The sequence below is a fragment of the Gigantopelta aegis genome, chromosome 6 (assembly GCF_016097555.1).
Source record: "Gigantopelta aegis isolate Gae_Host chromosome 6, Gae_host_genome, whole genome shotgun sequence".
Lineage (NCBI taxonomy): Eukaryota > Metazoa > Mollusca > Gastropoda > Neomphalida > Peltospiridae > Gigantopelta > Gigantopelta aegis.
In genome coordinates, this window is record NC_054704.1 from 79894303 (window position 1) to 79920171 (window position 25869).

At 36.9% G+C, this 25869-nt stretch overlaps 1 protein-coding gene across 1 annotated transcript; it reads left to right on the forward strand.

Moving 5' to 3' along the window:
• The first annotated feature begins 448 nt into the window (after positions 1-448).
• On the forward strand, positions 449-24633 carry LOC121375912 (serine-rich adhesin for platelets-like). Its single transcript, XM_041503614.1, has 8 exons — positions 449-741; positions 2342-2463; positions 5074-5721; positions 6919-6995; positions 7840-8061; positions 12649-12873; positions 14883-20576; positions 21700-24633. Exons 1-8 carry the CDS (start codon positions 580-582, stop codon positions 22320-22322), a joined length of 7773 nt encoding a protein of 2590 aa, XP_041359548.1. The 5' UTR covers positions 449-579; the 3' UTR covers positions 22323-24633.
• The last annotated feature ends 1236 nt before the right edge of the window (positions 24634-25869 follow it).

Consider the following 25869-nt stretch of genomic DNA (forward strand, 5'->3'; position numbering starts at 1 on the left):
CAGAATGCTTATTAAATAGTATGAATATTTAAGTGCGCATTTGAATTTTATTTTCCGAAATCCCAATATTTTGTCTTTTTATATCATGATCCATATAATTAAATCACATTATTATTTAACTACATTTGAATTTGATTTTCAGAAGTTCCAATATTTTGTCTATTTGTGTTCCAGTTCATGTAATGAATCAATTGAGTATTTAATTTTCAGAAATGTCATCGGTTGAAAAATCAGCAGATACACCTTGCACTGATCTAGATATTTCTAAGAACGAAAAACAAGATTTTATCTCTCCCACTGACAAAAATGATTCTGAAAACAGTTGTCATACAAATATGCACACAGTGGAAAGTGCTGGAATTGATTCTTTAAATGAAGGTGTTGGAATTGATTCTTTAAATAAAGGTGTTGGAATTGATTCTTTAAATAAAGGTGTTGGAAATGATTCTTTAAATGAAGGTGTTGGAATTGATTTTTTAAATGAAGGTGTTGGAAATGATTCTTTAAATGAAGGTGTTGAAAAGGCTTCTCTAGCCCAAAGTGCTGAAAGCAGTGTCAGCAGTACTGTTATAAACGAAAATGTTGAAGATGCAGCCAGAAATGAAGATAAGCAAAATGCTTCTGAAAATGAACAGTGTCAGAAATGCTTCAGAATATTTCTCAACAAATCTTGAATACCTCTGTGCTGTTGACGTGAAATACTATGATTTGCCAGCTGGTTTAATTGTTCCACTTGTACAGGTGAGTACTGCAGTAGATTTCAAGGGATACATCTAAATAAGAATTTGAACTCTTCCAGAAATTAATATGTTATCAACATTCTGCTGCTGTTCCTCAAAATAAGCATGCACCCACATGAAGTGTATGTCAGCAACTAAATTAAAACCAGTTAACTGCAAAAACATTGAAAAATTAAACTTAACGTAGCTCATTACTTACTTATGCCCATCGTCCCTTCTGGGGCATAGGCCATTGACTACAGTTTTTCATAGTTGTCTGTCCTGGGCTCTGGTTTCAAGCTGTCTCCAGGTGTATCCTGTCTTCTTGGTGTCCCCCTGGAGGTCCCTTCGCCATGTGTTCTTTGGGCGGCCTCTTTTTCTTCTGCCTTGTTGGTTCCATGTCAGAGCCTGCTGGTTTCTGGAGCGTATGGCCAATCGATCCCCATCATCTCCTCCTAATCTCATCTCCTTAGCCAGTTAGTGTGTTCTCTCCCACAAGTCTATGTTGCTGATGGTGTCTGGAGGGTTCTTCTTAGACAGTTGTTGATGAAGGTCTGTACTTTCTAACGTAGCTCATGTTGAGTCTATGTTTGTGAATATCTCCAAACATTTAACAGATGGTGGACTAGTAGGCTTCCTATACCCCCAAGTGTTAGTTAATGTTGGTGTGCTCAGAAAATAACCTTGAAAATAAAACAAAATTATTTGTATTTAACACCTCTTCACATTTTAAATTATGACACCTCACAAACAGTACAGCACATACCAGTCAATGACAGTACAGCACATACCAGTCAACGGGCAATGGTTGGGATGAGAAAACCCCAGTATGTTTACTATCGTAGATCAATCCTAATACAGCATCTTAATATTTATTTTTGTTTGACACCACTAGAGCACATTGATTAATTAATCATCGGCTACTGGATGTCAGACATTTGATAATTCTGACAAATGTTCGAGTTTGTAAAACCAATTTTCTAATTTACTTTAAGTATTTCCTTTATTAATTTAACAAAAACTTCTTCGCAGTACTGAAATTCCAGTATAGTTATTCATAAAACATTAATGGATATTAACAAGGAGCTTCCAGGTGCTCATGTTGTCAGTTAAAGATCAGAGCCCATATTTTCGAAGCTATCTTAACACTATGATATCGTAAAAAAATGTTGTATGTTATGATGTCACTATGCCATGATTTGAATTTACTCATCATACATTCTAAACAAAAAAGAAGCTAAGTTAGGGCTGTGATATCCTAAAACCTTTGGGGGCTATTATGACGTGACATAGTGACATCATAGCCTTTCAACGGTTGTACAATATTGTAGCGCAAAGATAGCTTCGAGAATCGGTAACTAGAACCTTTCCTTTTTGTTTCTAATGTACAAATATTATCCCTGTCAGTTAAGGATCAGACTACATATTTTTGAAGTTGTCTTAGCTCTACACTATTGTAAAATTGTTGTAGGCTATGATGTCGTTATGACACACATCATAACCCCAACAGTTTTACGATGTATCGTAGCTCTAAATTAGCTTTGAAAATATGGGCCCAGAACCTTTTTCTTTTGTTCAGAATGTCCAGATGTGATTAATAATTGTTTATGTTGTTTTTTAAGATGGAAGATACTGAATATCAACCTATTGATCCAAATGATGTTAAGCTTCCATCTTCCTACCCTGTTGATGAATGTTTGATAAAAGCATGTGATGATTTCTATCGCAATACACCACAAGACAGGTATTTGTACTTTTATAGAAACTTCTTAAAGGAATGCTTAAGCAAGGCTTTTAAACTGGTATGCATATTCAACGATATATAATGCACATTATTGCTGAATATCAACAAGTATAATATTATAATTATGAAACGGTTAAATGTAACAGCCATCCCCGTGAATTTGCCCTATGGCGTGCCGGTGGTTATGTAATGCTTAACGTGTCACGTAAGTAATTAGTCTTAGAACTGAAGAAACAAGCATAGCTTATTTTTGTGGATGCATCACCATGTTCTGTAATAATATCCATCCCAGTAAGCTAGCAATAAGTATATATTATCTTTCAATACAAAATCACACAACTGACCAATTACTTAGTCCCAAAGAAAAAACCGGCCTCGGTGGAGTCGTGGCAGGCCATCGGTCTACAGGCTGGTAGGTACTAGAATAACTATTCTAGTGTAGTACTGTACACTACACAATGTATTAGCGCAGACGTCGAGAGGGCGGAATAGCTGAAGTAGTTGTCCTGGTTTACTGTCGCCACTACCTGCCTCTCTGTCTCTGTTTGTCTCTCTCCGCCTTTCTCTCTCTCCGTCTCTTTTCCTGTCTGTCTGTATGTCTCCCTCCCTCCCCCCCCCTCTCTCTCTCTCTTTTGAGATCCCAGTCGAGGCATGGGATTTTTAATCCAGATACCGACTCCAAACCCTGAGTGAGTGCTCCGCAAGGCTCAATGGGTAGGTGTAAACCACTTGCACCGACCAGTGATCCATAATTGGTTCAACAAAGGCCATGGTTTGTGCTATCCTGCCTGTGGGAAGCGCAAATAAAAGATCCCTTGCTGCCTGTCGTAAAGAAGAGTAGCCTATGTGGCGACAGCGGGTTTCCTCTAAAAACAGTGTCAGAATGACCATATGTTTGACGTCCAATAGCCGATGATAAGATTAAAAATCAATGTGCTCTAGTGGCGTCGTTAAATAAAACAAACTTTTTTTTTTTAGTCCCAAAGAAAAGAAAATTATCACTTGGGTATCGTGAGTGGTCATTTTTGCTCCAAAGTACTCTACCAATAGGCTTAATAATATACATTTTTCTTTGGATTTTTTAAGAGAGAAAAATACTATCACTCCATTTCGTTCTATTAATACAAATTGAAATGTATTTAGTTAAATAGTTTATTGTACTATCAAGTCATTAATGTTGTTTTAAGCGCCTTGTCGGAAATTAGAGTGTTTGTTTACACTATGCATACACGAGTTGGTCGGAGGTGATGTCACTTCCCCCCCAAGCTATAGTACTGGATGCCATAAAAATGAAACAAAATGGCTGCCCCCAGCAGGAATAATCACGTTTTTTTATTAACTCTAAAATTACGCATTTTTCATTTCTTAAAGTGTCAGCATGTGTTGGTGGTCCAGGTATGCATCTTTCTAACACATAAGACTCATGTTTGAGTTTACTCTCCCTTTAACGGTTTCAAATACTGTGATATTACAAACTTGAAGATAGGTACACTAGTTTTTTTTCAGAATTAGTGCTTTTGCATCCTAAAATGGGTATTTATGGTACTTTAATCTAAGGTGTGTGATATGATCAACTTCCTTTGGCAGATCCATTGCACCTTTCCTTTCCTCTTCCAATTCAGTGCCCTGTGGTCTGTGCAGTCCTTTTTGGAGAAGAGTTCAACTTTTGTTTTGTTTAACGACACCACTAGAGCACATTGATTTATTAATCATCAGCTATTGGATGTCAGACATTTGGTAATTTTAACATGTAGTCTTAGACTCAGTAACTTAGAGAGGAAACCTGCCACATTTGTCCATTAGTAGCAAGGGATCTTTTTTATGGACAAAGAGGATAGTACATACCACAACCTTTAATATACCATTTGTGGTGCACTGGCTGGAACTAAAAATAGCCCAATGGGCCCACCGACAGGGATTAATTCTAGATCAACCGTGCATCAAGCGAGCACTTTACCACTGGGCTACATCCCGTCCATTGGAAAGGAATGCATAAAAAATATCCTTTGCTATTATTCAGTAGGAGTAACCTTTGTGGTGACAGTGGGTTTCACTTTCTGACTACCACATTTTGGTGAAGTGTAATCATCTAAAGCCAGAGGAAAAATATATTTCATAACAGAAATGTGTCGGAATCAACATATTCATTGAAACCCTCTCAACCGGACACCCACTGGACCAAGTAAAATGTCCAATTTTAAGAGTTATCCGGTTTAGAGAGGTTAAGTTCTGTAATGATTATTAAAAAGGGACTGAAATATGTTTGGTTTGGAGGGAATTCCGGTTTACAGAGGATTCGGTTTTCCCTATAGCATTTTACACTGCATTTTTACCTAGCAGTATTACATAATTTTAGTTTTATTATGTAAATAATAATTTTCATACATTTACCTTTGAATAGCCAATGTGTATTTTTGTGCTGAGGTCTCATCATTCATTCATTCATTCATTCATTCATTCATTTCTTATACTTAAAACCAAATGTTAAATTAACTGTTAGACATCAAAATGTTTAAAATGTGCTAAGGTGTCATTAAACAAATTTTCTTTTTTTCCCGTTTATCCTATTTCAGACACATCCTATCATTATCAGTGTTGATATCATTTCAGTATGGGCTGGGGAGAAGGGGCGCTGGATGAATATCTGGAAACCAAGCAACAAATAAGAGAGAAAAGGTTAAGAGCGTTTGTACAGATGCAGATGTCACAGAGAAGAAAATCACGGTCTCTTTCACCAAAAGGCAGTGACCTTGCTCGTTTTGACACGAAGCATCGGGCCAGGTCACTGAGTCCATCGGCCTTGATTGCCGGAAAGCCCTCACCTGTGTTTAGATCGGATTCATGTAAGCATCTGTCCAGATCAAGGAAGAGGATAAGATACTACAGATCTCGTGCCGTGAACCGAAGGTTCTTGTCGCCTTCAGAACCAGACCATGACATTGTTGCTGCCCATCTGCATTCAGTGAGAAGTCGAAGTTACGGCTACAGAAGGAAACGGTCGCGGAGAAGCCGCAGTCCCAGTCCACCCGCCGTTCCGTATCAGCAAACACGACGGTCGAGTCCACCTGTTAGTTCATACCGAAGAATCCGCAGGTCTAGTCCTGCGAAAGATTTCCTCCAGAAGCGCAGAGTATCAAGATGGTCATCACAGTATTCTCCCAAGAAGGCCAAGCTCTTGGCTAAAGAATCTAAGTGGGATGATGATGATGATGATGTGAAAATAACGTCTGCTCCTTTATTACCACCAACACCACCTTGGTGAGTTTGCTTCTACTGTGACTTTGCTGAAGTTAAATAAATTGTTGAAAGTTTGTAATGGCCATTTTAGAATTTATCAAATTGGATTTGGGGATTAACAGGATTTTTCGTTTCCCACACTGCTTGCAGAATAGAATATAAATATTTTTCCAGTGGGCACTCGAGTCATCAATGATAAATACCGTTAGCTAACTTCTGGAGTTGCCTGTTGCCAAATTCACCATTTGCGAATTTTAGGAACAATTGGCAAATTTGCATTTTAAGATAATTTGGCATAATTTTCTGATCACACAGAGTTAGCCCTGTGCCAGTTACTCATAATGACATTTGATATTCATATAATAATTTTTTTTTTATATCTGATATGTTACTAAAATATTACTAAATGTCATCAGTACAATGGTTGAAAAGTAGTGATTTTTAATGTCTGTTAACAAGGTAAAAATATTACCTTTTCATAATTTTTTGTCTGGAAAGTCATCATTGCTATCTATTAGCAAGAAAACATTTCTGAATAGCAAGAAATTGACATAAACAGGTGTCGTCGTTTTAGTGCATCATTTATGTTTATGACATCATTAACTTATACACTTTGTTTAGAGTTTTCCCGTTAAACTACATTAAAAGTGATTTTTAAGGGTGTGTAAGAAATAGAATAATACACACGTGCCTGTTATAGATGATTTATCTTACAATGAGTGGTTGCCAAAGCTTGTGTATTATTCTCTATATCCTTATTGACATAAACCAGCCTCAGTGGCGGCGTGGTTAGGCCATCGGTCTACAGGCTGGTAGGTACTGGGTTCAGATCCCAGTCGAGGCATGGGATTTTTAATCCAGATACCGACTCCAAACCCTGAGTGAGTGCTCTGCAAGGCTCAATGGGTAGGTGTAAACCACTTGCACCGACCAGTGATCCATAACTGGTTCAACAAAGGCCATGGTTTGTGCTATCCTGCCTGTGGGAAGCGCAAATAAAAGATCCCTTGCTGCCTGTTGTAAAAGAGTAGCCTATGTGGTGACAGCGGGTTTCCTGTAAAAAAAACTGTCAGAATGACCATATGTTTGATGTCCAATAGCCAATGATAAGATAAAAAATCAATGTGCTCTAGTGGCGTCATTAAATAAAACAAACTTTACTCTTTTTTTTATTAACATAAATGCTGTCCATGCTGATGATGTTTGTCCATGTTTTAGTGCTGTACCTCCTAGTCCTGTGGTGGAGACTCGTCTCGGAGAAGACAACAAAGGTCATCAGCTACTTAAAAAGATGGGTAAGAAAGTGTAGTATCACATCAGTCACATGATCCACATGCTTGGGCACTGTACTAAAACCTCTAGCTGTTCAACGTATGTTTGTAAAGTAGAACAGGTTAACAACAGGTTATCAGTTTTATCCTGTGATGGTAAGCAGGGTTGTCCATTACCTTTGAAAATAGGAGGAACCTGTTTGAGAAAAGTAGGCAGCTATATTTCATGAATGCAGAAAGGTTTTTAGTTGTTAGCATCCAAACAGGAGAGGGCGGGACATAGCCCAGTAGTAAAACGCTCGCTTCATGCGCGGTCGGTCTAGGATCAATCCCTGTCGGTGGGCCTATTGGACTATTTCGCACTCTAGCCAGTGCACCACGACTGGTATATCAAAGGCCGTGGTATGTACTATCCTGTCTGTGGTATGGTATATATAAAAGATCCCTTGCTACTAATGGAAATATGTAGCGGTGTTTCATCTTTATGACTGTCAAAATTACCATATGTTTGACATCCAGTAGCCGATGATTAATAAATCAATATGCTCTAGTAGTGTCGTTAAACAAAACAAACTTCTTCTTCTAAAACAGGGGGCAGTACATGCAGCAATAGCTGCCAAAAATCTTCACCAGCCACCTACAAATGAACACACTGGGTCAGAATGGAGAACTCTGTGAGGCTTGACAAGACCAATTCCCATTAACCCTCAACATGATAAAGCTGATAATCTACTTTATATCAGACTTGTTATTGTTTTAATCCTGTATGTAACTCAACAAAAGTGAGGAAATCTTCTCTTTTTTTGTTTTTCTACTACTATATTAAAATTAATTTATGTGCAGTGTTTAACATGGTACTGTTTTACAGGATGGAGCGGCAAGGGGCTGGGAGTGGAAGAACAAGGTCGTATGGACCCTGTGGAATCGGCAGCTGTACGAGGCCAGGCGGACAAGTTCTCCGGCCTAGGCATCAACTTAAAAGATCGTTATTCACAGATCCACAAACACAAGGGTCAGCCATGGGATGTTAATCTGACTGTGAAAAATGAAGAACGAGAAATGAAATTCATACAAGAGCTCTGTGCACTAGGTAAACACATAATGTATTAAGTGAGCTATTAAGAAAATGGTCAAGGCAGAAATAAGTCTCTATGGCAGTTTTTCGGTTAGTGTTTAAAAGAGGAATTTGATTTGTGAGTATTGCAAAAATAAATAATCATTTAAAAAAACGTGACATAGAACATTTAAAGTTCCATGGCAAAGTAAATTTTGTGGAAGACTGAAAACACTGCCAATCTCCACAGCATTGCCAATTACCATGGTTAATTGCCAGGGTTCTTAGAATGAACACCATAGCACAAAAATACACTTGGCTATTGGGTGTCACAAATGGTAAGTACATGAAAGACCAGGGTTGTTAGGTGAGCACTATGTCATGCACTGGATAAGAACTGGATGCTCTCGATAGGAAATGTATCACTAGGTGAGCACTACGTTGTGCACTGGATAAGAACTGTACACTCTAGATAGGAAATGTATCACTAGATGAGCACTACGTTGTGCACTGGATAAGAACTGGACACTCTAGATAGGAAATATATCACTAGGTGAGCACTATGTCGTGCACTGGATAAGAACTGGATGCTCTCGATAGGAAATGTATCACTAGGTGAGCACTACGTTGTGCACTGGATAAGAACTGAACACTCTAGATAGGAAATGTATCACTAGGTGAGCACTACGTCGTGCACTGGATAAGAACTGGATGCTCTCAATAGGAAATGTATCACTAGGTGAGCACTACGTCGTGCACTGGATAAGAACTGGACACTCTAGATAGGAAATGTATCACTAGGTGAGCACTACGTCGTGCACTGGATAAGAACTGGATGCTCTAGATAGGAAATGTAACACTAGGTCGTGCACTGGATAAGAACTGGATGCTCTCGATAGGAAATGTATCACTAGGTGAGCACTACGTTGTGCACTAGATAAGAACTGGATGCTCTAGATAGGAAATGTATCACTAGGTGAGCACTACGTTGTGCACTAGATAAGAACTGGATGCTCTAGATAGGAAATGTCTCTAGATAGGAAATGTATCACAAGGTGAGCACTACATTCAGTAGGTAAGCACGAGGTGAGCACAAGATAGAAGAAGGGCGGGACGTGGCCCAGTGGTAAAGCATCAGTCTGATGCACGGTTGGTCTGGAATCGATCCCCGTCGGTGGGCCCATTGGGCTATTTCTCGTTCCAGCCAGTGCACCACGACTGGTATATCAAAGGCTGTGGTATGTGCTATCTTGTCTATGGTGTGATGCATGTAAAATATCCCATCTAATCGAAAAATGTAACGGGTTTCCTTTCTGAGACTATATGTCAAAATTACTAAATGTTTGACGTCCAATAGCCAATGATTAATAAATCAATGTGCTCTAGTAGTGTTGTTAAACAAAACATTTAAAAAAAATATATATATATAATATATAAAGAAATGCATGAATCATTAACTGAGCACTGGATATCGTCAACATCCCCAACTGCGTTATGCTTCCAACTCCGTTCACTTTGTTTTCTCGCGCACGGTTCGCGCAATCAACATCCGATTTGTTGTCATCAGCATGTCGTTCATTTCAGAGGTTTTTCTTCACAGTTCAGGAACATTTTCATTAACAATAAAGTTCAGAAAAGTAAGTATCTAAATACAAAACTTTACAAACCCCTAACACCATTAATTTTACTAAGTCGTTTTTGTTTATTCCTTAAAATTACCAATATCGGGTCCACATGACTCGTAGAAATTGAATTAGACTGGAGAAAGATGAATTAACATTCAGTGCATATCACATGATCTCACATGTGCCACATCAACAAGGCCAAAGCATTAAAATTTTACGATTTTTAAGACCCCTGTTGTTAGAATTTGTTTTCAATTATTATATTCGATCTGCAAAAGGTATGCTACATTTTTGTGCCTCTGTTGTAGTGAATAATTTTTATAATCCATTCATAAAAATTGTAAATAATTTTGAGTGTATAAATTGTGTTAATTAAGAATCAATTTGTTAAAAATTTTATATTTTTTAACTATTTACTGGTATAAACGTAATGCCTATCAGTAATGACATTAAGTGTTAGCGATGTGTGTTGATAAAACGCGGACCGGACCACAACGCTTGACAAATTGAATGTTTCCTTTTAAAAACATATTAAACTAAGTATTCGACAACTGTGCATAGTTAAGAAACATATTTTTGTTCATATAGTGGCATTAAAAATGGAAAATGACGAATCGCACATGTGCGCTACGACACTTTTTCCAAACGCATGCGTCTGAACGCAGTTAGAAATGTTGCACTCTTTCCTGTTTACCGGAGGGTGTTTCACTTTTCTTTACTAGAATATATTTGCTTTACGTCCACATTGTTGATTTTTCACGTTAATTGATTGCAATCTATTTTGTTTCACGTATCGTAGCTCAAAACTGTAGAATAGTATTTCCGTAAATATCTTATTCGTGTTTTTGTCGTTAGGTGAATGCAGTTTGGGACGTCGATGGTACACCTTGTACACTTGTTCAAATCAGTCTGAATTATCCAAATTACATCATTTTGCCTATCCCTATAATAATAATAAACTTATTCCTAATGAAATCACTGGAAATGTTTTATTCTAAAGTTTCCAGAGGAATTTTTTTTTTTTTTATGATTATGAATGCATCTGACCATGTTTCAGAAAGATGTCTGATTTTAAAAATGGCACTGTTTGTGGCTAATGGATCTGAAATTAATTACAATAAGCTATGTTGCAGGGCTAGAAACGGCCTGTGGCCAGGTCGCCAAATGTGACCAATGTCCCATTGGGGGATCTTCTTTAGAGTTATAATATATGAGCCATTATTAATATTTGTATTGCATATATTTATTCAACATTACAATCTTTGTGGTTCATGGTTCGCTTACCATAATCGCTCACCATAATTTGTTTATTATGTTTTGGGCCACCATATGTTTTGGCAAGTTTCAAGCCCTGTGTTGTATTTGTTGTATATAATGCCAAAAATGATGGTGACACATGTTCTCTTATTAACCTTGATATTATGATATAACAAATATCAGTTGTGCATAAACTTGTTATGTCATTAACAGGCTCGACTTGTTATGTCATTAACAGGCTCGCAATAAAGAAAACCCCCAGTAAGTGCACTGTAGACCATACATCTAGAAGGGACATAACTCTGTATTGTACTTTAACTCGATCATGAATTTGTAGATGATTGATTGGTCTAACAAAACATCATCACTTAAAGATTGTGCCAGTTTAGCTGGTTTAGTTCATTGTACAGTAAATAAAAATTGAAATTCTACTTTTCTACATATTACAGTGCTGTCTGTTGTATCGGCACACCTAAGCATTCAAGGACCATTTTTTAGGTGAACACTGTAAAATACTAAATAAAATGTGTCTCTCACCAATGAAGCAGTGCATAATCTGAAATACACTACAAATTGTTTTATGTCTGTAGTAAATAAACATTTTAAAATGGTGCATAAATATAGGCACACCCTTGTATCCAAAACGATTTGCATGTCCGGTGATTCGGCGCAGTAGATGTGAATCATTGACCCTGCTATTTATACATGTAGATCGCCCATGACCTCACTTTGTAGCCCATAAACACTACACTATTGTCCCAAGATTATTTTAGTACTTTTTTTGTTTTGTCTTGTTAAAAAAAAAAATATTACTATGAAAATGAATGATCACACATGACCCATCTCATGATCAGTTTCGGAATCGTTTTCTTGAATGGCACAGTACTGCAGATGCATACATGTTCATTGTCATGCATGGCTAAGATGCCTACATAGATTTGTTTTTTCGGGTGGATTGTGCACACACGTGGATCTTATTTCGCTTTTATATTTTGTAACAATGTGACAGTTGTGAACTGGAATGACTGTCAATTAAGGTGTAAAACCTTTGTTTTGTTTGCATTTGTAGGCCCGTAGCAGGGTGGGTGTCCGGGGGGTGGGTGGTGGGGGGGCTGCTCCCCCCCCCCCCCCCAATAATTTTGGCTCTTCTTTTTTTTTTTTGATAACCTTTACATCTCGACTGAATGTAAAAGTTGTAGCGAGATTAACGGTGAGAGTTATTGTAACAGGCAAATAACCTTTGAATCATATCCCCGGACCCCCCAAATTCCTCGTGCCTTCGGTGCTCATTCAATTGCCGCCGCCCCCCCCCCCCCCCCCCCCCCCCAATAATATCCACCATGCTACGGGCCTGATTTGTCTGTTTTTCTTTTCAGTTTTAAATAAAATTAACCCCCAATAATATATATACCATTTACTATAATTTAAAAAATGCGGGAAAGGTGTTTTTAGACTAGTTTTAACATTCTTAATATCAATAAGGCTGACTTACTTCGCGTTTATATACACGAAAACAGGTGAATGATTTATTTCGAAACTATGATACAATTATGGATAAAAAAAAAAATTGCACCCTTAACAATAAATATGTTGATACTTGATTAATCATTGAAAAAGGAATTGAACTTTAATTTGTTAAAAACACCAACAACATGACAACATACTAAGCATACTTGAGTAAAATACCAAGTGTGCCGAATCACCGGACACAGTTGTATATAAATTTGTTTTTGTATTACAGAAACGATGAAGACAGAAACTCATAAAACTTCAATTAATGCACCTGGAGTATGTTTTTCACCTTGTCTGTTCTCTACATCAGCTGCAAATGAGACACAAAATGACAATCAGGAAATCACCGCATTTAAAGTCCCATTACAGCCACCTATAAAAGTTAAACCGAAGGCCAAAGTGAAAGTCCAGGCAGCTCAGCCATCTCTGTGTGCTGATGGAACCAGTCAGCCAGGTATGAATAATGATCTGTCGTATGAAATGTGTTTTAAGATGTATATTATTGTTGATGTTTAATTATTGTTATTCTTGCTTATTGGGGGGGGGGGGGGATTTCCAACCAGTGCACCACAACTGGACAAAGGCCGTGGTTTGTGCTTTCCTGTCTGGGAAAGTGCATGTAAAAGATCCCTTGCTGCATTAGGAAAAATGTAGCAGGTTTCCTCTGATGACTACGAGTCAGAATTACAGGGCTAGCTCTGGCATTCGCTAAATTTGCCAATTGCAAATTTGAAAAACAATTGGCGAATTGTATTTTTATTTGGAGAAATAATTTCAAGTATTAATTGCTATTTTGTTAAAAAGTAACTGGGTTTCTGTAAGTTTAATAGATAATTTGGCAAAATTTTCTGTTGACCCAGAGCTTGCCCTGAATTACCAAATGTTTGGCATCCAATAGCCGATGATTAACAAATCAATGTGCTCTAGTGGTGTCGTTAAACAAAACAAAAACAAAAAAACTTTAAAGAATTCTTCTTTGTTTGTTTAAAAATCAGTTTTTTCCACTGGTCTCAGAAGCTCCTCTTCAAATGAGTTAGGCAATTATGCCTTGAGATTGACGATATATAATTTAGATGAGGTGCACCCCTATTCAAACTTCAGCTGATCTCTCTTCTTGGATGTCTGTATATGAAGAAACTGTCTACAAAGTGCATAATAAGTTAGCTAGTGTGTGTGTGTGTGTGTGTGTGTGTGTGTGTGTGTGTGTGTGTGTGTGTGTGTGTGTGTGTGTGTGTGTGTGTGTGTGTGTGTCTGTGTCTGTGTGTGTGTGTGTGTGTGTGTGTCTGTGTCTGTGTGTGTGTGTGTGTGTGTGTGAGAGAGAGAGAGAGAGAGAGAGAGAGAGAGAGAGAGAGAGGGAGGGAGGGAGGGAGGGAGGGAGGGACTTTAGTTTTGGAGGCCTTATTCTTTTTCCTTTTTTTCAGTCATCCATATCTCAGAAAGTAATCTTATTTTGATTTCATACAATAATCATAATGATTGATCCACATTTGTGTGACTATATTAAAATTAATTAAAAAAAAAAAAATCTACTGCAACAGAATTAATTATAAATTTACTAACTTTATGTGCTACAAGTTAACTGACCAAAAGACATGTCTATGGGAAACGTCATATAAAAGATCCCTTGCTACTTTTGATTAGATGTGGCCTGTTTAACAACAGTTACCATGAGTAAGAATGTTAGAAAACATCAGTCGAGAAATATTTGGGAGCTTGAAACAATCACTACCCCCACTCCAAAAAATATTCGTTTTTTAAATGTTTTCTAGAGGAGAATCTCTCCCCCCCCCCCCCCCCCCCCCCCAAACAAAAATTTAAATTTTAAATTAAAATTTAAAAAACCAAACAAGAACCAAAAATCCCACAACTTTGCTGACCATTTTCTATAATCCTTCCCACAGGGAATGCCGTTTTCATACTGTGGTATTTGCTACAAGTTATTTATTTTTGAGCTGATTGTTTTCTAAATTGCACACCAAAAATTAGGGTTTTTTGTTGCTTTTCTTGTTATTTTCAAACACTTTTACTTTTCTTTTTTATGTCAAGTCAAACTGAAATTGTTTACAAAAACATTGTTAATGGAGGTTGGGAATGACTATAGACCCTGCCAGTGTTTCTGCCAGAAAGATATTTTTGGGTATGGTGCTATGGAATTGAATGCAACCACAGTCAACAGGGGGTATGGGGGGCCTCCCCCAGGAAGAAAATGGGTTAAGTTTAGGGTTAGGGTTAAGAAAATCATACAGCAATGATAAGAGTCATTAATTTTGTCAAAAGGTTAACTTAAAAAATAAAATCTTTGGGTATGGCACCATACCTGTTTTACCCTCTGGCAGAAACCAAGCTGCACAATTTTCTACACGTATGTACCGAGGCATTGTTATTCAAACATTCCTTTCCGTCCCTGATGGTAATGTATATCGAGAGTGATTATGATCTTGGTTTTGGTTTTTTCTGTGTCAGGTGTTCCTGTGACATGTAACGACAGCCCATCGGTATCCACCCACCTAGTCGTGAAGACGAAGACGTCACTGTCGTACAGCAAACTGGTTGTCAAGTGGAAACCAGCTGGCCGCTCCTGTCCGGTCCTCAACTGTTCAACATTATTCTTCACCAGCCGAGACGACTTCGAGAAGCACTGGAAGGGAAAACATCATGAATACCTAGACACGTACCAGTGTCCGGTCTGTGAATACCAGTCGCTGAATATCAGCGATGTCCAGGATCACGTGAGGAGTGATCACACTTTGGACGATCCATCGCTGCTGGATCAGATTAGAAAAACAGAAAGCAATCACAAAAATCCAGCCTATTTGGCACCCGCTTGTTTTGTGTGGGAAGATGATGTGGGTAAGATTAAAGAGAGAGAACAACCTGTAATTAAGAAAGCTCCATCACAGTTGGTGCCTGCTGCTCAAATAAATAAAGATCAAGGCTTTGTCGATAATTCAGCAGTTAAATCTGGTACAAAGTCTGCAGTAGTTACATCTGCATCTGCTCAGTCTACTACCATTGTGGGACAGCTCACAACGAAACCTGAAGATGTTGTGGTATCAACAGGAACTCCTTTGCTCACAAAATCAGCATCTCTACCTGCTGCAAGTAAACTTACCATTGTCCCTGTAACCAAATCTCCATCAGTTGTTTCTTCTTCAGATTCCACCACTGGAGGTGATGTTGCAACCACAGTGTCTACAACTCGGTCAGCAACAGCAAAAGTTTCCTCTGGTTCGACAACTGAATGTGCTATGAAATTAACACTCTCTACATTAACTGCCAAACCTACAACACATTCGACTGCTGCTAAACAGACCCCAGCATCTGCCACAGAATCTGCTGTGGTCAAATTGTCTACAAATGTGTCTACTCTACCTAAAATAATAACAGGAATGGCAGCCTATTTGGATACCGAAGAACCAAATATACCCTTTACTGATGTAGCTGAAGTTTTATGTGCTGAAGAATCTATTCCAGCTGAATTGCCCACATCTGCTATATCTGAAGAAAACAATATGCCAAAGAAAAATAGAACCAAAACTTTCTCTCTCAAAAGATCAGCAGAATCAATGAATATTACAAAGCCTGCTGTTTCAAAACAGTCTTCAGAATCTAAAGCTAAAGGTTCTGTGACGACATCCAGAAAATCAGTAACAGAAAATATTACAAAGTCTACAACAGCAGAATCGTCATCAGAATCCACAACTAAATGTTCTGTCACGACCTTGACAGAATCGGTAACAGATAGTGTTACAAAGTCTACAATAGCAGAAGAGTCTTCAGAATCATCAACTAAATGTTCTGTAACAACATCCACAGAATCGTTAACAAAAAATATTACAAAGAGTATAGTAGCAGAATCGTCATCAGAATCCATAACTCAAGGTTCTGTGACATCTGCTGTTGCAGAACTCGAGACGAGATCAGTTGTTGAATCTATTGATGCAAAGATTGTTATGTCTGATCCATCAGTAGAGTTGGAAACTAAACCACTAGTTGACACTGGTGCTGAACTGGCCTCTGTTTCAAATAGGACACTGAACATTGCTTCCTCTGCAGTATCATATTTAGATGCTGAAACAAGAAATACATCTCCATATGAAAAAGAAGAAAAAAAGATCGTCATTACTACAAGCCCAGCTGGAGAAGTTGTTTGCCCCATTGCATTCTGTGATGGAAAGACATATAATACAGTTAGAGGATATAATAGACATTGGAATGATTTACACAGAAGTAAATATCCAGCTTTTGCATGTCCATCATGCAGCATGACATCAAAACAACTTCCAGAAGTTATAAAACACATTAAAAAGCTGCATAATGATAAGTCTCTGATAGACAAAATCCTGCGCAGAGCCTTGCCGAATAATAAACACCAGAATCCAGGTCACTATATTTGGATAGACCCTTATGTCAAACAAGAAAATGCAGTTTCTACCCCAGAGCAGTGTGGAGAAATGAAAATGAATGCAGATGTTAAAAGTAATCAAACCCAAATTGTGCAGCAGTCGAGTACAGATTCCAGTAACAAAACCAAACAGGATGAGAGTAGTACCAAAATATGTGGATCACTTCATGATTCTCAGGAACATAAGTCTCAGGATTTTGGCACTGAAGCAATGAATAAAAAACCACCCACTTCTGAACAAAATGCTGATTTTGTGGACTTTAGTGAAAAGTCAAAATTTGAAGATTCGGAAACAAATGTCAACTTAGTTTCCAAGAAGGAAAGTAAAGAGTTGAATATAGTGTCACAGACGCCAATGGTGAAGCAAACTGGCACCAAAATGGTGATTCAAAAACTACCCATTTCAGAACAAAAAGTTGATGATTTTCAAATACCAAATCCCAAGAAATCTAAACAAAATATCCAGTTAGTATCGGTGAAAAAAGGACAAACGTTTAAACCTGAATCAGAGATAAACATGTTCAAAGAAATTGACTCAAAATCGGTGAGTAAAAAAACATCCAGTTCAGATCAAAAGGTTAAACATCTGAAAAGCAGTAAAACACCAGTATCTTTGGAATCTGAACCAGCCAGCCGATCCATTTCAAAGAAACAAACTGAAAAATCTACAGAAAATGGCATGGCACTGAAGGAGTGTGATCAGTCTAAAACAAAATTGCAGGGAAGTAGTTCCGAGGAAGCTGGCACACCATTAACAAGACAAAGTGTTCCGGGGTCCACTTCACAACTAAAAGCAAAATGTGTGGACATTCGTGAAAAAAACAAAACAAATGCCAAGACAGTTTCAATGAAGGAAAGTGAAACATCTAAAATGAAAGCACAAATAAATATTTCAGAGCAAACTTGTATCAAATCGGTGAGTACAAACATAGTCAAATGTGATGAACAAGTTAATACAGAATCACAAACTGTTTCCAGAAAGTCAGAGCAAACTGGAACCAAAATATCTTCATCTGGATCTACGGTAGACAATGTCAGTTCAAATCCAAAGGGTAAAAATGTAACTTTTAAACCGGTTGTTTCTGAAGAAAGTGTCAAATCTGTTTTATTGAAAGAAAATAAGAATCTGAACACAAAATCAAAAGCAGTTTTAGACATGCCAAAGATCACTGAAACAAAATCTGTGTCGACTTCAGAAACGACTTCCTCAGATAGGAAAAATGAACCATCAAAGCAATCTATATCTCCAGTAAAGAAGTCACCGGTTCAGACAAAGGGTAAAAGTTCTACAGCAGATTCTGCTTCAGAGGCAACACCTGTGAAATCTGAAGCCATTGCCAAGTTGGAGGCCATAAAGGAAGCTGACATTTCTAATACAAAACCTGAGAAAAATTTACCAGATCAAACTAGCATTAAATCAACAATTCAAAAAGGATCTCTTGGTGACAAACTTAAACATAAAAATATTTGTGAGGCAGAAAAAACTGTGAAATCTGAAGCAACTGCAAAGTCAGTTTCAGTGAAGACAAATGAAAAGTCTAAACAAGAATCCCAAATAAATATATTTAAGTCAGAACAAAGTGATATTAAACCAGCAGGTCAGAAAGATACACATGATACTCACTCTATCAAATCTGAAGCAACTGCCAAGTTAGTTTCTTTGGGAAAAGGTGAAAAATCTCAAATTAAATTTCAGACAAGTTTGTCTCAGCAAACTGGCACTAAATCAGCAAGTCAGGTATTATCAAGTTTGCATCAGAAAATCAAAAATGAAGATTTATGCGAGACCCAAAAATATGTGGAATTACAAGCAAATACTAAGTCAGTATCAGTGAAGAAAAGTGAAGAGTCTAAACCAGAATCACGGACAAATACTTCAGAACAAACTAGCCCAAAACCAGTGAGTCAGACAAAGTCCACAGTAGGATCATCTTCAGAAAATATTATTTTAGATAAAAAAGCTAAACCTGTGGTTCCAATATCAACTGAATCTGAAGTTAAAAAATCATTTTCACAAGAAAAGGGTCAAAAGTTAAAAACAGAATCACAAACTGTTTCCAGTAAGTCAGAGCAAACTGGAACCAAAATATCATCATCTGGATCTATGGTAGACAATGTCAGTTCAAATCCAAAGGATAAAAATGTAGCTTTTATACCGGTTGTTTCTGAAGAAAGTGTAAAGTCTGTTTTATTGAAAGAAAATATGAATCTGAACACAAACTCAAAAGAAGTTTTAGACATGCCAAAGATCACTGAAACAAAATCTGTGTTGACTTCAGAAACGACTTCCTCAGATAGGAAAAATGAACCATCAAAGCAATCTATATCTTCAGTAAAGAAGTCACTGGTTCAGACAAAGGATAAAAGTTCTACAGCAGATTCTGCTTCAAAGGCACTTCAACACACTGCAACCAAAGCAGTGAACGTCAAAGGGTCAGAATCAATGGTATCTGTTGACAAAAGCATTTCAGTTTCAAAAGTTAAGCATGTTAATGTAGTCAGTGATGTAACATCAAAACAAGTTTATTCCGAGGCAGATAGTAAACATATTCAACCAGAGGAAAATAAAAAGTCAAAAACTAAATCGGAAACAGTTTCAGATGTAAAAAAGCATATTGACCATAATAAAAAGGATACTAAGTCCTCACTTTCGTCAAATCCTTCAGTTTCAGTGCAAAAGACTATTAAAACAAACATAGGCGAATCTAAAATAAAGAAGACAAATACTACGGAATTGAAGAGTCGGGTACATGCATCTATTTTAGAAAAGACAATTTCAGATCAAACAGATAAAATCTTTATTCCAGAGACATCTTCAAACACACCAAAAGAAACTGCAACTAAAGAAGCTGATCAGAAAGTATCAAAGTGTACATCTGCTACAGAAAAGGGCAGTTCAGACCCCAAAATTAAAAGTGTTGATAGTGATGTGTTGCCAAAACAAGACATAGTTGAACTGAAGCGCAAGTCTGCTGAACCGAATGAGGAAAATGTGTCTGCTCTGATTGACTGTACAGACACTCTTGTGAGCCTAAGTGAGACGGGTGTTTGTGATGACATACCATTTGACCTGCTCTTTAAACTCGGTGATTCTGACTCGGAGCCAGAGTTACCTAGCAGTCCAAGTGTTGAACAACAGTGTGTTACAATGAATGACAAACATAGACTTGAAACACCAAAAGATGACCCATATGAAAGCCTTTCTGATTCGGAGCCAGAGATGTCTAATAGTTATAGTGGTGACAAACAGTCTGATTCAGTGGTTGAGAGAAACAGAGTTGAACTGTCGAAAGAGAACTCACATAAAAGTGACTTGGATGTTAGAGTGATGGCACGCAAGCACGTGTTGAGCGCGTGGAGCGGCAACGGTCAAAGATGTCCAGCAGTCGGCTGTTCTAAACAGTTTCTGACAGAATGCACAATGTTTGGACATTGGTGCGATGTGCACGTGGAAACACTCAAGAACTTCTTCTGTGGCATCTGTTCCTTTGAGGGCCGAAACATGCAGTCACTACATGACCACTGGAGGATGGAGCATGATGTTGTCAACAAAACCGAAGTCTTGTACACCACCGAGTACACGCAGAATCCAGATTTCATTCACCCAGGGCCTCACTATCGTCTGTGCCGGATCGAATGTCTCTGTGGTGCCATACAACCACACAACGTGATCTCGGACTCCTCACCATCTCATAACAGGGAAGGATTACGTGCATCATCAGCAAGATCCACACACGGTTCTCATAGGACAGGTATAAACAATTTTAAAGGTTTTTATTCTTTTAGATTGTGGTGGAAACTTGCTTGGTTTGGTGGTAGAGCACTCGTGTGTTATCTGATATGTCATAAAATTGATTCGTGTCAGTAGATAGGCCCATCATGTGGCAAGCCAACTTTTATTAACTATTTAAGTGATTTAGTGTGAAATACAAAAAAAACCCATTTCTTACAAACTATAAGTCCTAGGCCAATCATTTACAGGTACATGTACACCTGTGAATGGTCATTGCAATCCATTTTTTTTTTTTTTAACAGCGGCAGTTTATGGTAGGCGAAACATTTAATTATGTTAATTCTTTGGGGGGTTTTCTCCAGATTAATTAAGGATTTTCTGTTAAGTCTTTTATATTCATCACGGTATGAACAAAACAAATCATCCACAAATTGTGTGAATCAGCGAAACTGTTCACACACAAGTTTGCAGATGATTTTTTTTTATTATTATTATTAATAACAGACATCCTTATAATTAAATTTGAAACATAGTTACTAAATAACACTAAAATTAATATTTTTTTTTTTTTTTTTTTGCTCATAATGAGACAAAAGTACCAAATGAATATAAAATGGCGTGATCATATATGATGTTCCATAACTTGTGTTGGTACAGCTGAACCAGTGGGATTGTTAAATTGTAATGAATGTAATGGAAATTAAATTATTCATGAATGTAACATCATAAGCAGCAAGCTATTTTTTTTATGATAGGTGAGATATTTAATTACACAAAATTCTTGTTTTAAAATGGCGTTGTGCCACTAATTGAAAATACATGTAATATGCATGTAGACACAGGGGACACGTAGGAAAGAATTTAGTTTTAGCTAAAATTGGCTAGTTTAAACAACATTTTATTAGCTATATGCTAAATGATGTATTCACTTAGTATAAAAATTAACAATGGGTGAATTTGGCAATTGGCAGTCACAGGATTATCAATTGGCAGTCACAGGGTGATCTCACAGAAATTTTTTGGACTAAATACATATAAGTTTATGAATTACTATAACACAAAATTGAACAGCATGATCTTTGTAAATCTTAGAGCTTTTACACATTTCTGTCAGTTTTATTTATCTGTTGTTGTTTTTTCAGATGGTACCAGTTCTTCCAGAGAAAACAGAATCATTTGGTTTGACAAAACAGGAACTGTGTGTCCTATTGATGGATGTCAAAGAGCCTTTTTCAGAAATTACCGTATTCACTGGTTAAAGTATCATGAGAAACTGAAAGCACTTTGGATCTGTCCAAATTGTGACGACTTCCATCCAAACCTCTGGAGTTTGAAAGAGCATTTAAAGCTTCGACATGCTTATACTGAACACAAAATACAGAGTATGCTCAGCAGGTATCAGTTTAAAAAGAAACATGTAAGAAATAACAAGTACATTGATCCAGGATGCTTTGTGGCACGTTTTGCACCCCAGTACAGAAAAGCCAGACAGTTGTTGGTTGCTGACGACGCCACAGCGTCTGGTTCAGTAAGTAGCACGCTTTCAGAATCAGTGGATCGACATTCTAGATTTGCATCTGATGACAAAGCTACGACGAAAGTGGCCAAAGATGATAGAGATGCAGCATTGAATTCAGACGACGAAGATGACATGATGAATTCAGACGATAAAGAATTTGAGTTGACTTCAATGATGGATGAACATGGTGGTGATCTAGGATCGGAGGATGAGATTTTTCCTGATGAAATGGATGTTGTTTGCTAGGATATCCGACATTGTATTACTTCAAGAATTGCCCTTATCACGTTCAAGCTGGACAAATGTTTTGTGTGGGTGTGAGTGGCTAATTTCAACAAACAGGCAACAAAATAAACACTTATTCTCAACTCATCTGAGATGCAGTGGGTGATCTATGATTTCTAGACCCAACCAGTGACATTTGATTGTTGTGTCAAAGGCTGCAACATGTACTGTCCTGTGTGGATGAAAATCTCTTATGTGTGAACCCTGCTACTTCTAATACTGATTAAAAGAAATAAGGAAACACGTGGTATTTAGACCAAATTTACTTCACTACTATCGTAGTTATTGTCTGTGTAAAATACAGAGATGTATTGTGGGTTTGAATGTTAGTAATGTGGGATTGGCTGTCAATAGCACAGTTATGGTTAGCTTCTAGATACTATTGCTAATTTCTTTTCAACATTACCTGTCCTCAAGGATTTGCACTTGTTGAGGACAGGTAATGTATCTATAAAAGAGAAAACACTCCAAGTTTTCTCAATTTCTTTTCAACATTACCTGTCCTCGGCAAGTGCAAATCCTTGAGGACAGGTAATGTATCTATAAAAGAGAAAACACTCCAAGTTTTCACCAGTGTTTTAGTTAGTCAATATTTGCCATGACTAGTTATGTGTTCCCTTATTTGTTTTCACCAGTACATATATATATATATAGTAACCAGGGTTTCTGCCAGAAGGTAAAATTGATATGGCGCCATACCCAAAATATTTTGCAGATTTTAATGTTTTTTAAGTCGACCTTTTGACAAAATTAATGACACTTTATCATAACTATGATTTTCTTAACCCGAACCCAAAACCTAACCCATTTTCTTTATGGGGGATGCCCCCCACACACCCTATTGACTGCGGTTGCATTCAGCATACACATTGTAAATATTCAATTTCATAGCGCCATACCCAAAGATTTCTCTCTAGCAGAAACACTGGTAACACGGATCACAGACTAGCATAGTAAAGTCCAAATACATTTTTTACACAACCATATTCTACATACTACAGTCCTAATCAAAATTATACTTAGAATCATGTTTTGCACTGTACACACAATTGATGAAAATCCCTGGAAATAAGACATCAAAAAGTTGCCTTTTATAGAGAAATTGTTTTTAATTTTCAAAACAAAATTATGCCATACAAACGTAGAACCATTAAAATATGAGTATGCTCCTGTATGACATCATTACACCTGACAGACAGGTGTGATTACAAAAACCAGGTGTAATGATACAATCGGGCCATATAGTCTGTTTACAGTTTTTTTAAAGTAGTTTTATGGTAGTTTTATTACGAAAATAAAAAATAAATAAAATGGTAGTTTTATTAAGAAAATAAAAAATAAATAAAATGTTAACTTTATAAAAGTTTTAAAATGCAACTTTGTTATGTTTATTATGCCTGTTGTTTATGCACAGTAATGTGTCATCATGATGCTAATACAGTTTTCAGGTTTAAATTGTGACAAGTTTCTTAAATTGTGTATAATAAATAAAAACATTTTAATTAGGACTTCTCAGGGTTTCAAATTTTACTATGGCAATGGCTAAAAATGCTGTGGTTGTGCCCTGAAAACAGTAAGATGTCAACTGCAAGAAAAATGCATTGGTGCCCTTCCTGGTTTTCCATCATGCTCTTCCCATACATTCCATGTTGTATTTGTAAAATAGTAAAATTATCATTGGTAATATGATACAAGGCATCGGTTTCCAACAAATTGCATAGGCTAGAGCCCAAGGCACCTGGTTAAAAATCATTTTTAATAAAAAGTAAGTTGCTTTCGTGCCTCTCTTTTGAAGGAAACTTTTGCCTTGGTGACCAAATATCTGTTATTAAACCAAAAGCAACACTTGCCATGCTCACATAAAGTTAAAATTCAACCCCTGTATTTGTATTCGATTGCTAAACTTGACATTTATGCTAGAATTTAAAGCATTTTTTATACAGTATTGATGTATAATTATGTAGATCTGTATAATCGTGATTTGCAGTACACATGTTGTCATACATGTAGCATTATCAGAAGAGTGTAATGACATTTTTCAGTTGTATTACAATAATGAAGATTTGCACTGTGTAAATAATATTAATAAAATGTATTCATGTTAAAAGCACATCAAATTCTAAAATCTCATAGGTACAGGGAAAAACAGATTTAAATTTAAATTCATCTCTGGATAATGTTATTTTTGGTGGGGGTTTTGTGTTTGTTTAAACTATCAGTGTTCAAAATAAACACATGTCTGTTTGTCCTGACAAGTTAAAATCTGTTCGGACAAAAAAATGTATATTGGTGGTTGTCCTGTGGACAAGTGAAAATGTTCAGTGCAGTTTCATTTTAAGCAATGAAAAACATTGTCCTTGTACTTTAATAAAACAAACTATTTGGACAAGTGAAAATATTGTCAGACTAGTTGATTTCTATTTCTATCACTGATTTCTATTTCTATCACTGACTACATGTGTTTTAAATGCATGTAATAAAATACATGTAATAAAAATCATATGTTGATTATACATACACTGCTACAACACTGGAAACCATAGTGTTTTAAAACATTGTCTTCAGTGTATTTTGTCTTTTTAAAATTGCATTTCATCATGGTTACTTGCATGTACATGTGCGCCATTATGTTTCATCGTAAATTACAAATGTGTGTGATATGATATGTACACCATGTTAGGTTGCATATAATAATTGTATGGAAATAAATATTCGTGTAAATAATATTATAAATATAATAAAAACTTGATGGTTGATGTCAATGATTTATGTCTTATGTTAACTTTGCACACCACCATTCACTTTAGCTTGCATTTTGACACAATGTCTGTCAGAATATATTCTATAAAAAAAATGAATAATGTCGAAAGGGCTGCTATTTTTGGAAAGTGACTTTGTAACTTCAATGAAAACAAATTAACACAGCCTAACCACAGAAATCTTGAGTTATTCACCTTTGTCAGAGCACAGCCTTATTTTTCTGGTATTTAATTGGCTGCATTCCACATTAACGGATCGCTCTCTTGATGCACAGTCGGTTTAAGATCGATCCCCGTCGGTGGGCCCATTGGGCTATTTTGTTAATCCAGCCAGTGCACCACAACTGGTATATCAAAGACCATGGTATATGCTATTCTGTCTGGGATGGTGCATATAAAAGATCACTTTCTACTAATGGGAAAATGTAGTGGGTTTTCTCTAAGACTATAGGTCCAAATTACGAAATGTTTGACATCCAATAGCCGATGTCATAAATAAATCAATGTGCTCTAGTGATGTTGTTAAACAAAACCAACTTTAACTTTTCCACTTAAACAATTATCATTTAGTACCATTCTAAACATTACAAATCACTTCAAATACTATAGTCTACTTGCTTGTAATCATCAAAGATTTGTAAAGGCATTCCAGTATTTTGATAAAGCAGCAAGGTACCGGTCCGATATCTTTTATATGTGTATCCTATAGGCAGGACAGCATATGCTAAGACCTTAGATATACCAGTCAT

Excerpts from the sequence above, each read along its gene's own strand:
- LOC121375912 (XM_041503614.1), top strand. The coding sequence starts at position 580 with ATGTTGAAGATGCAGCCAGAAATGAAGATAAGCAAAATGCTTCTGAAA. Across the intron at positions 742-2,341 it reads TAATTGTTCCACTTGTACAG|ATGGAAGATACTGAATATCA; the intron begins GTGAGTACTGCA and ends TTGTTTTTTAAG. Across the intron at positions 8,062-12,648 it reads ACAAGAGCTCTGTGCACTAG|AAACGATGAAGACAGAAACT; the intron begins GTAAACACATAA and ends TTTGTATTACAG.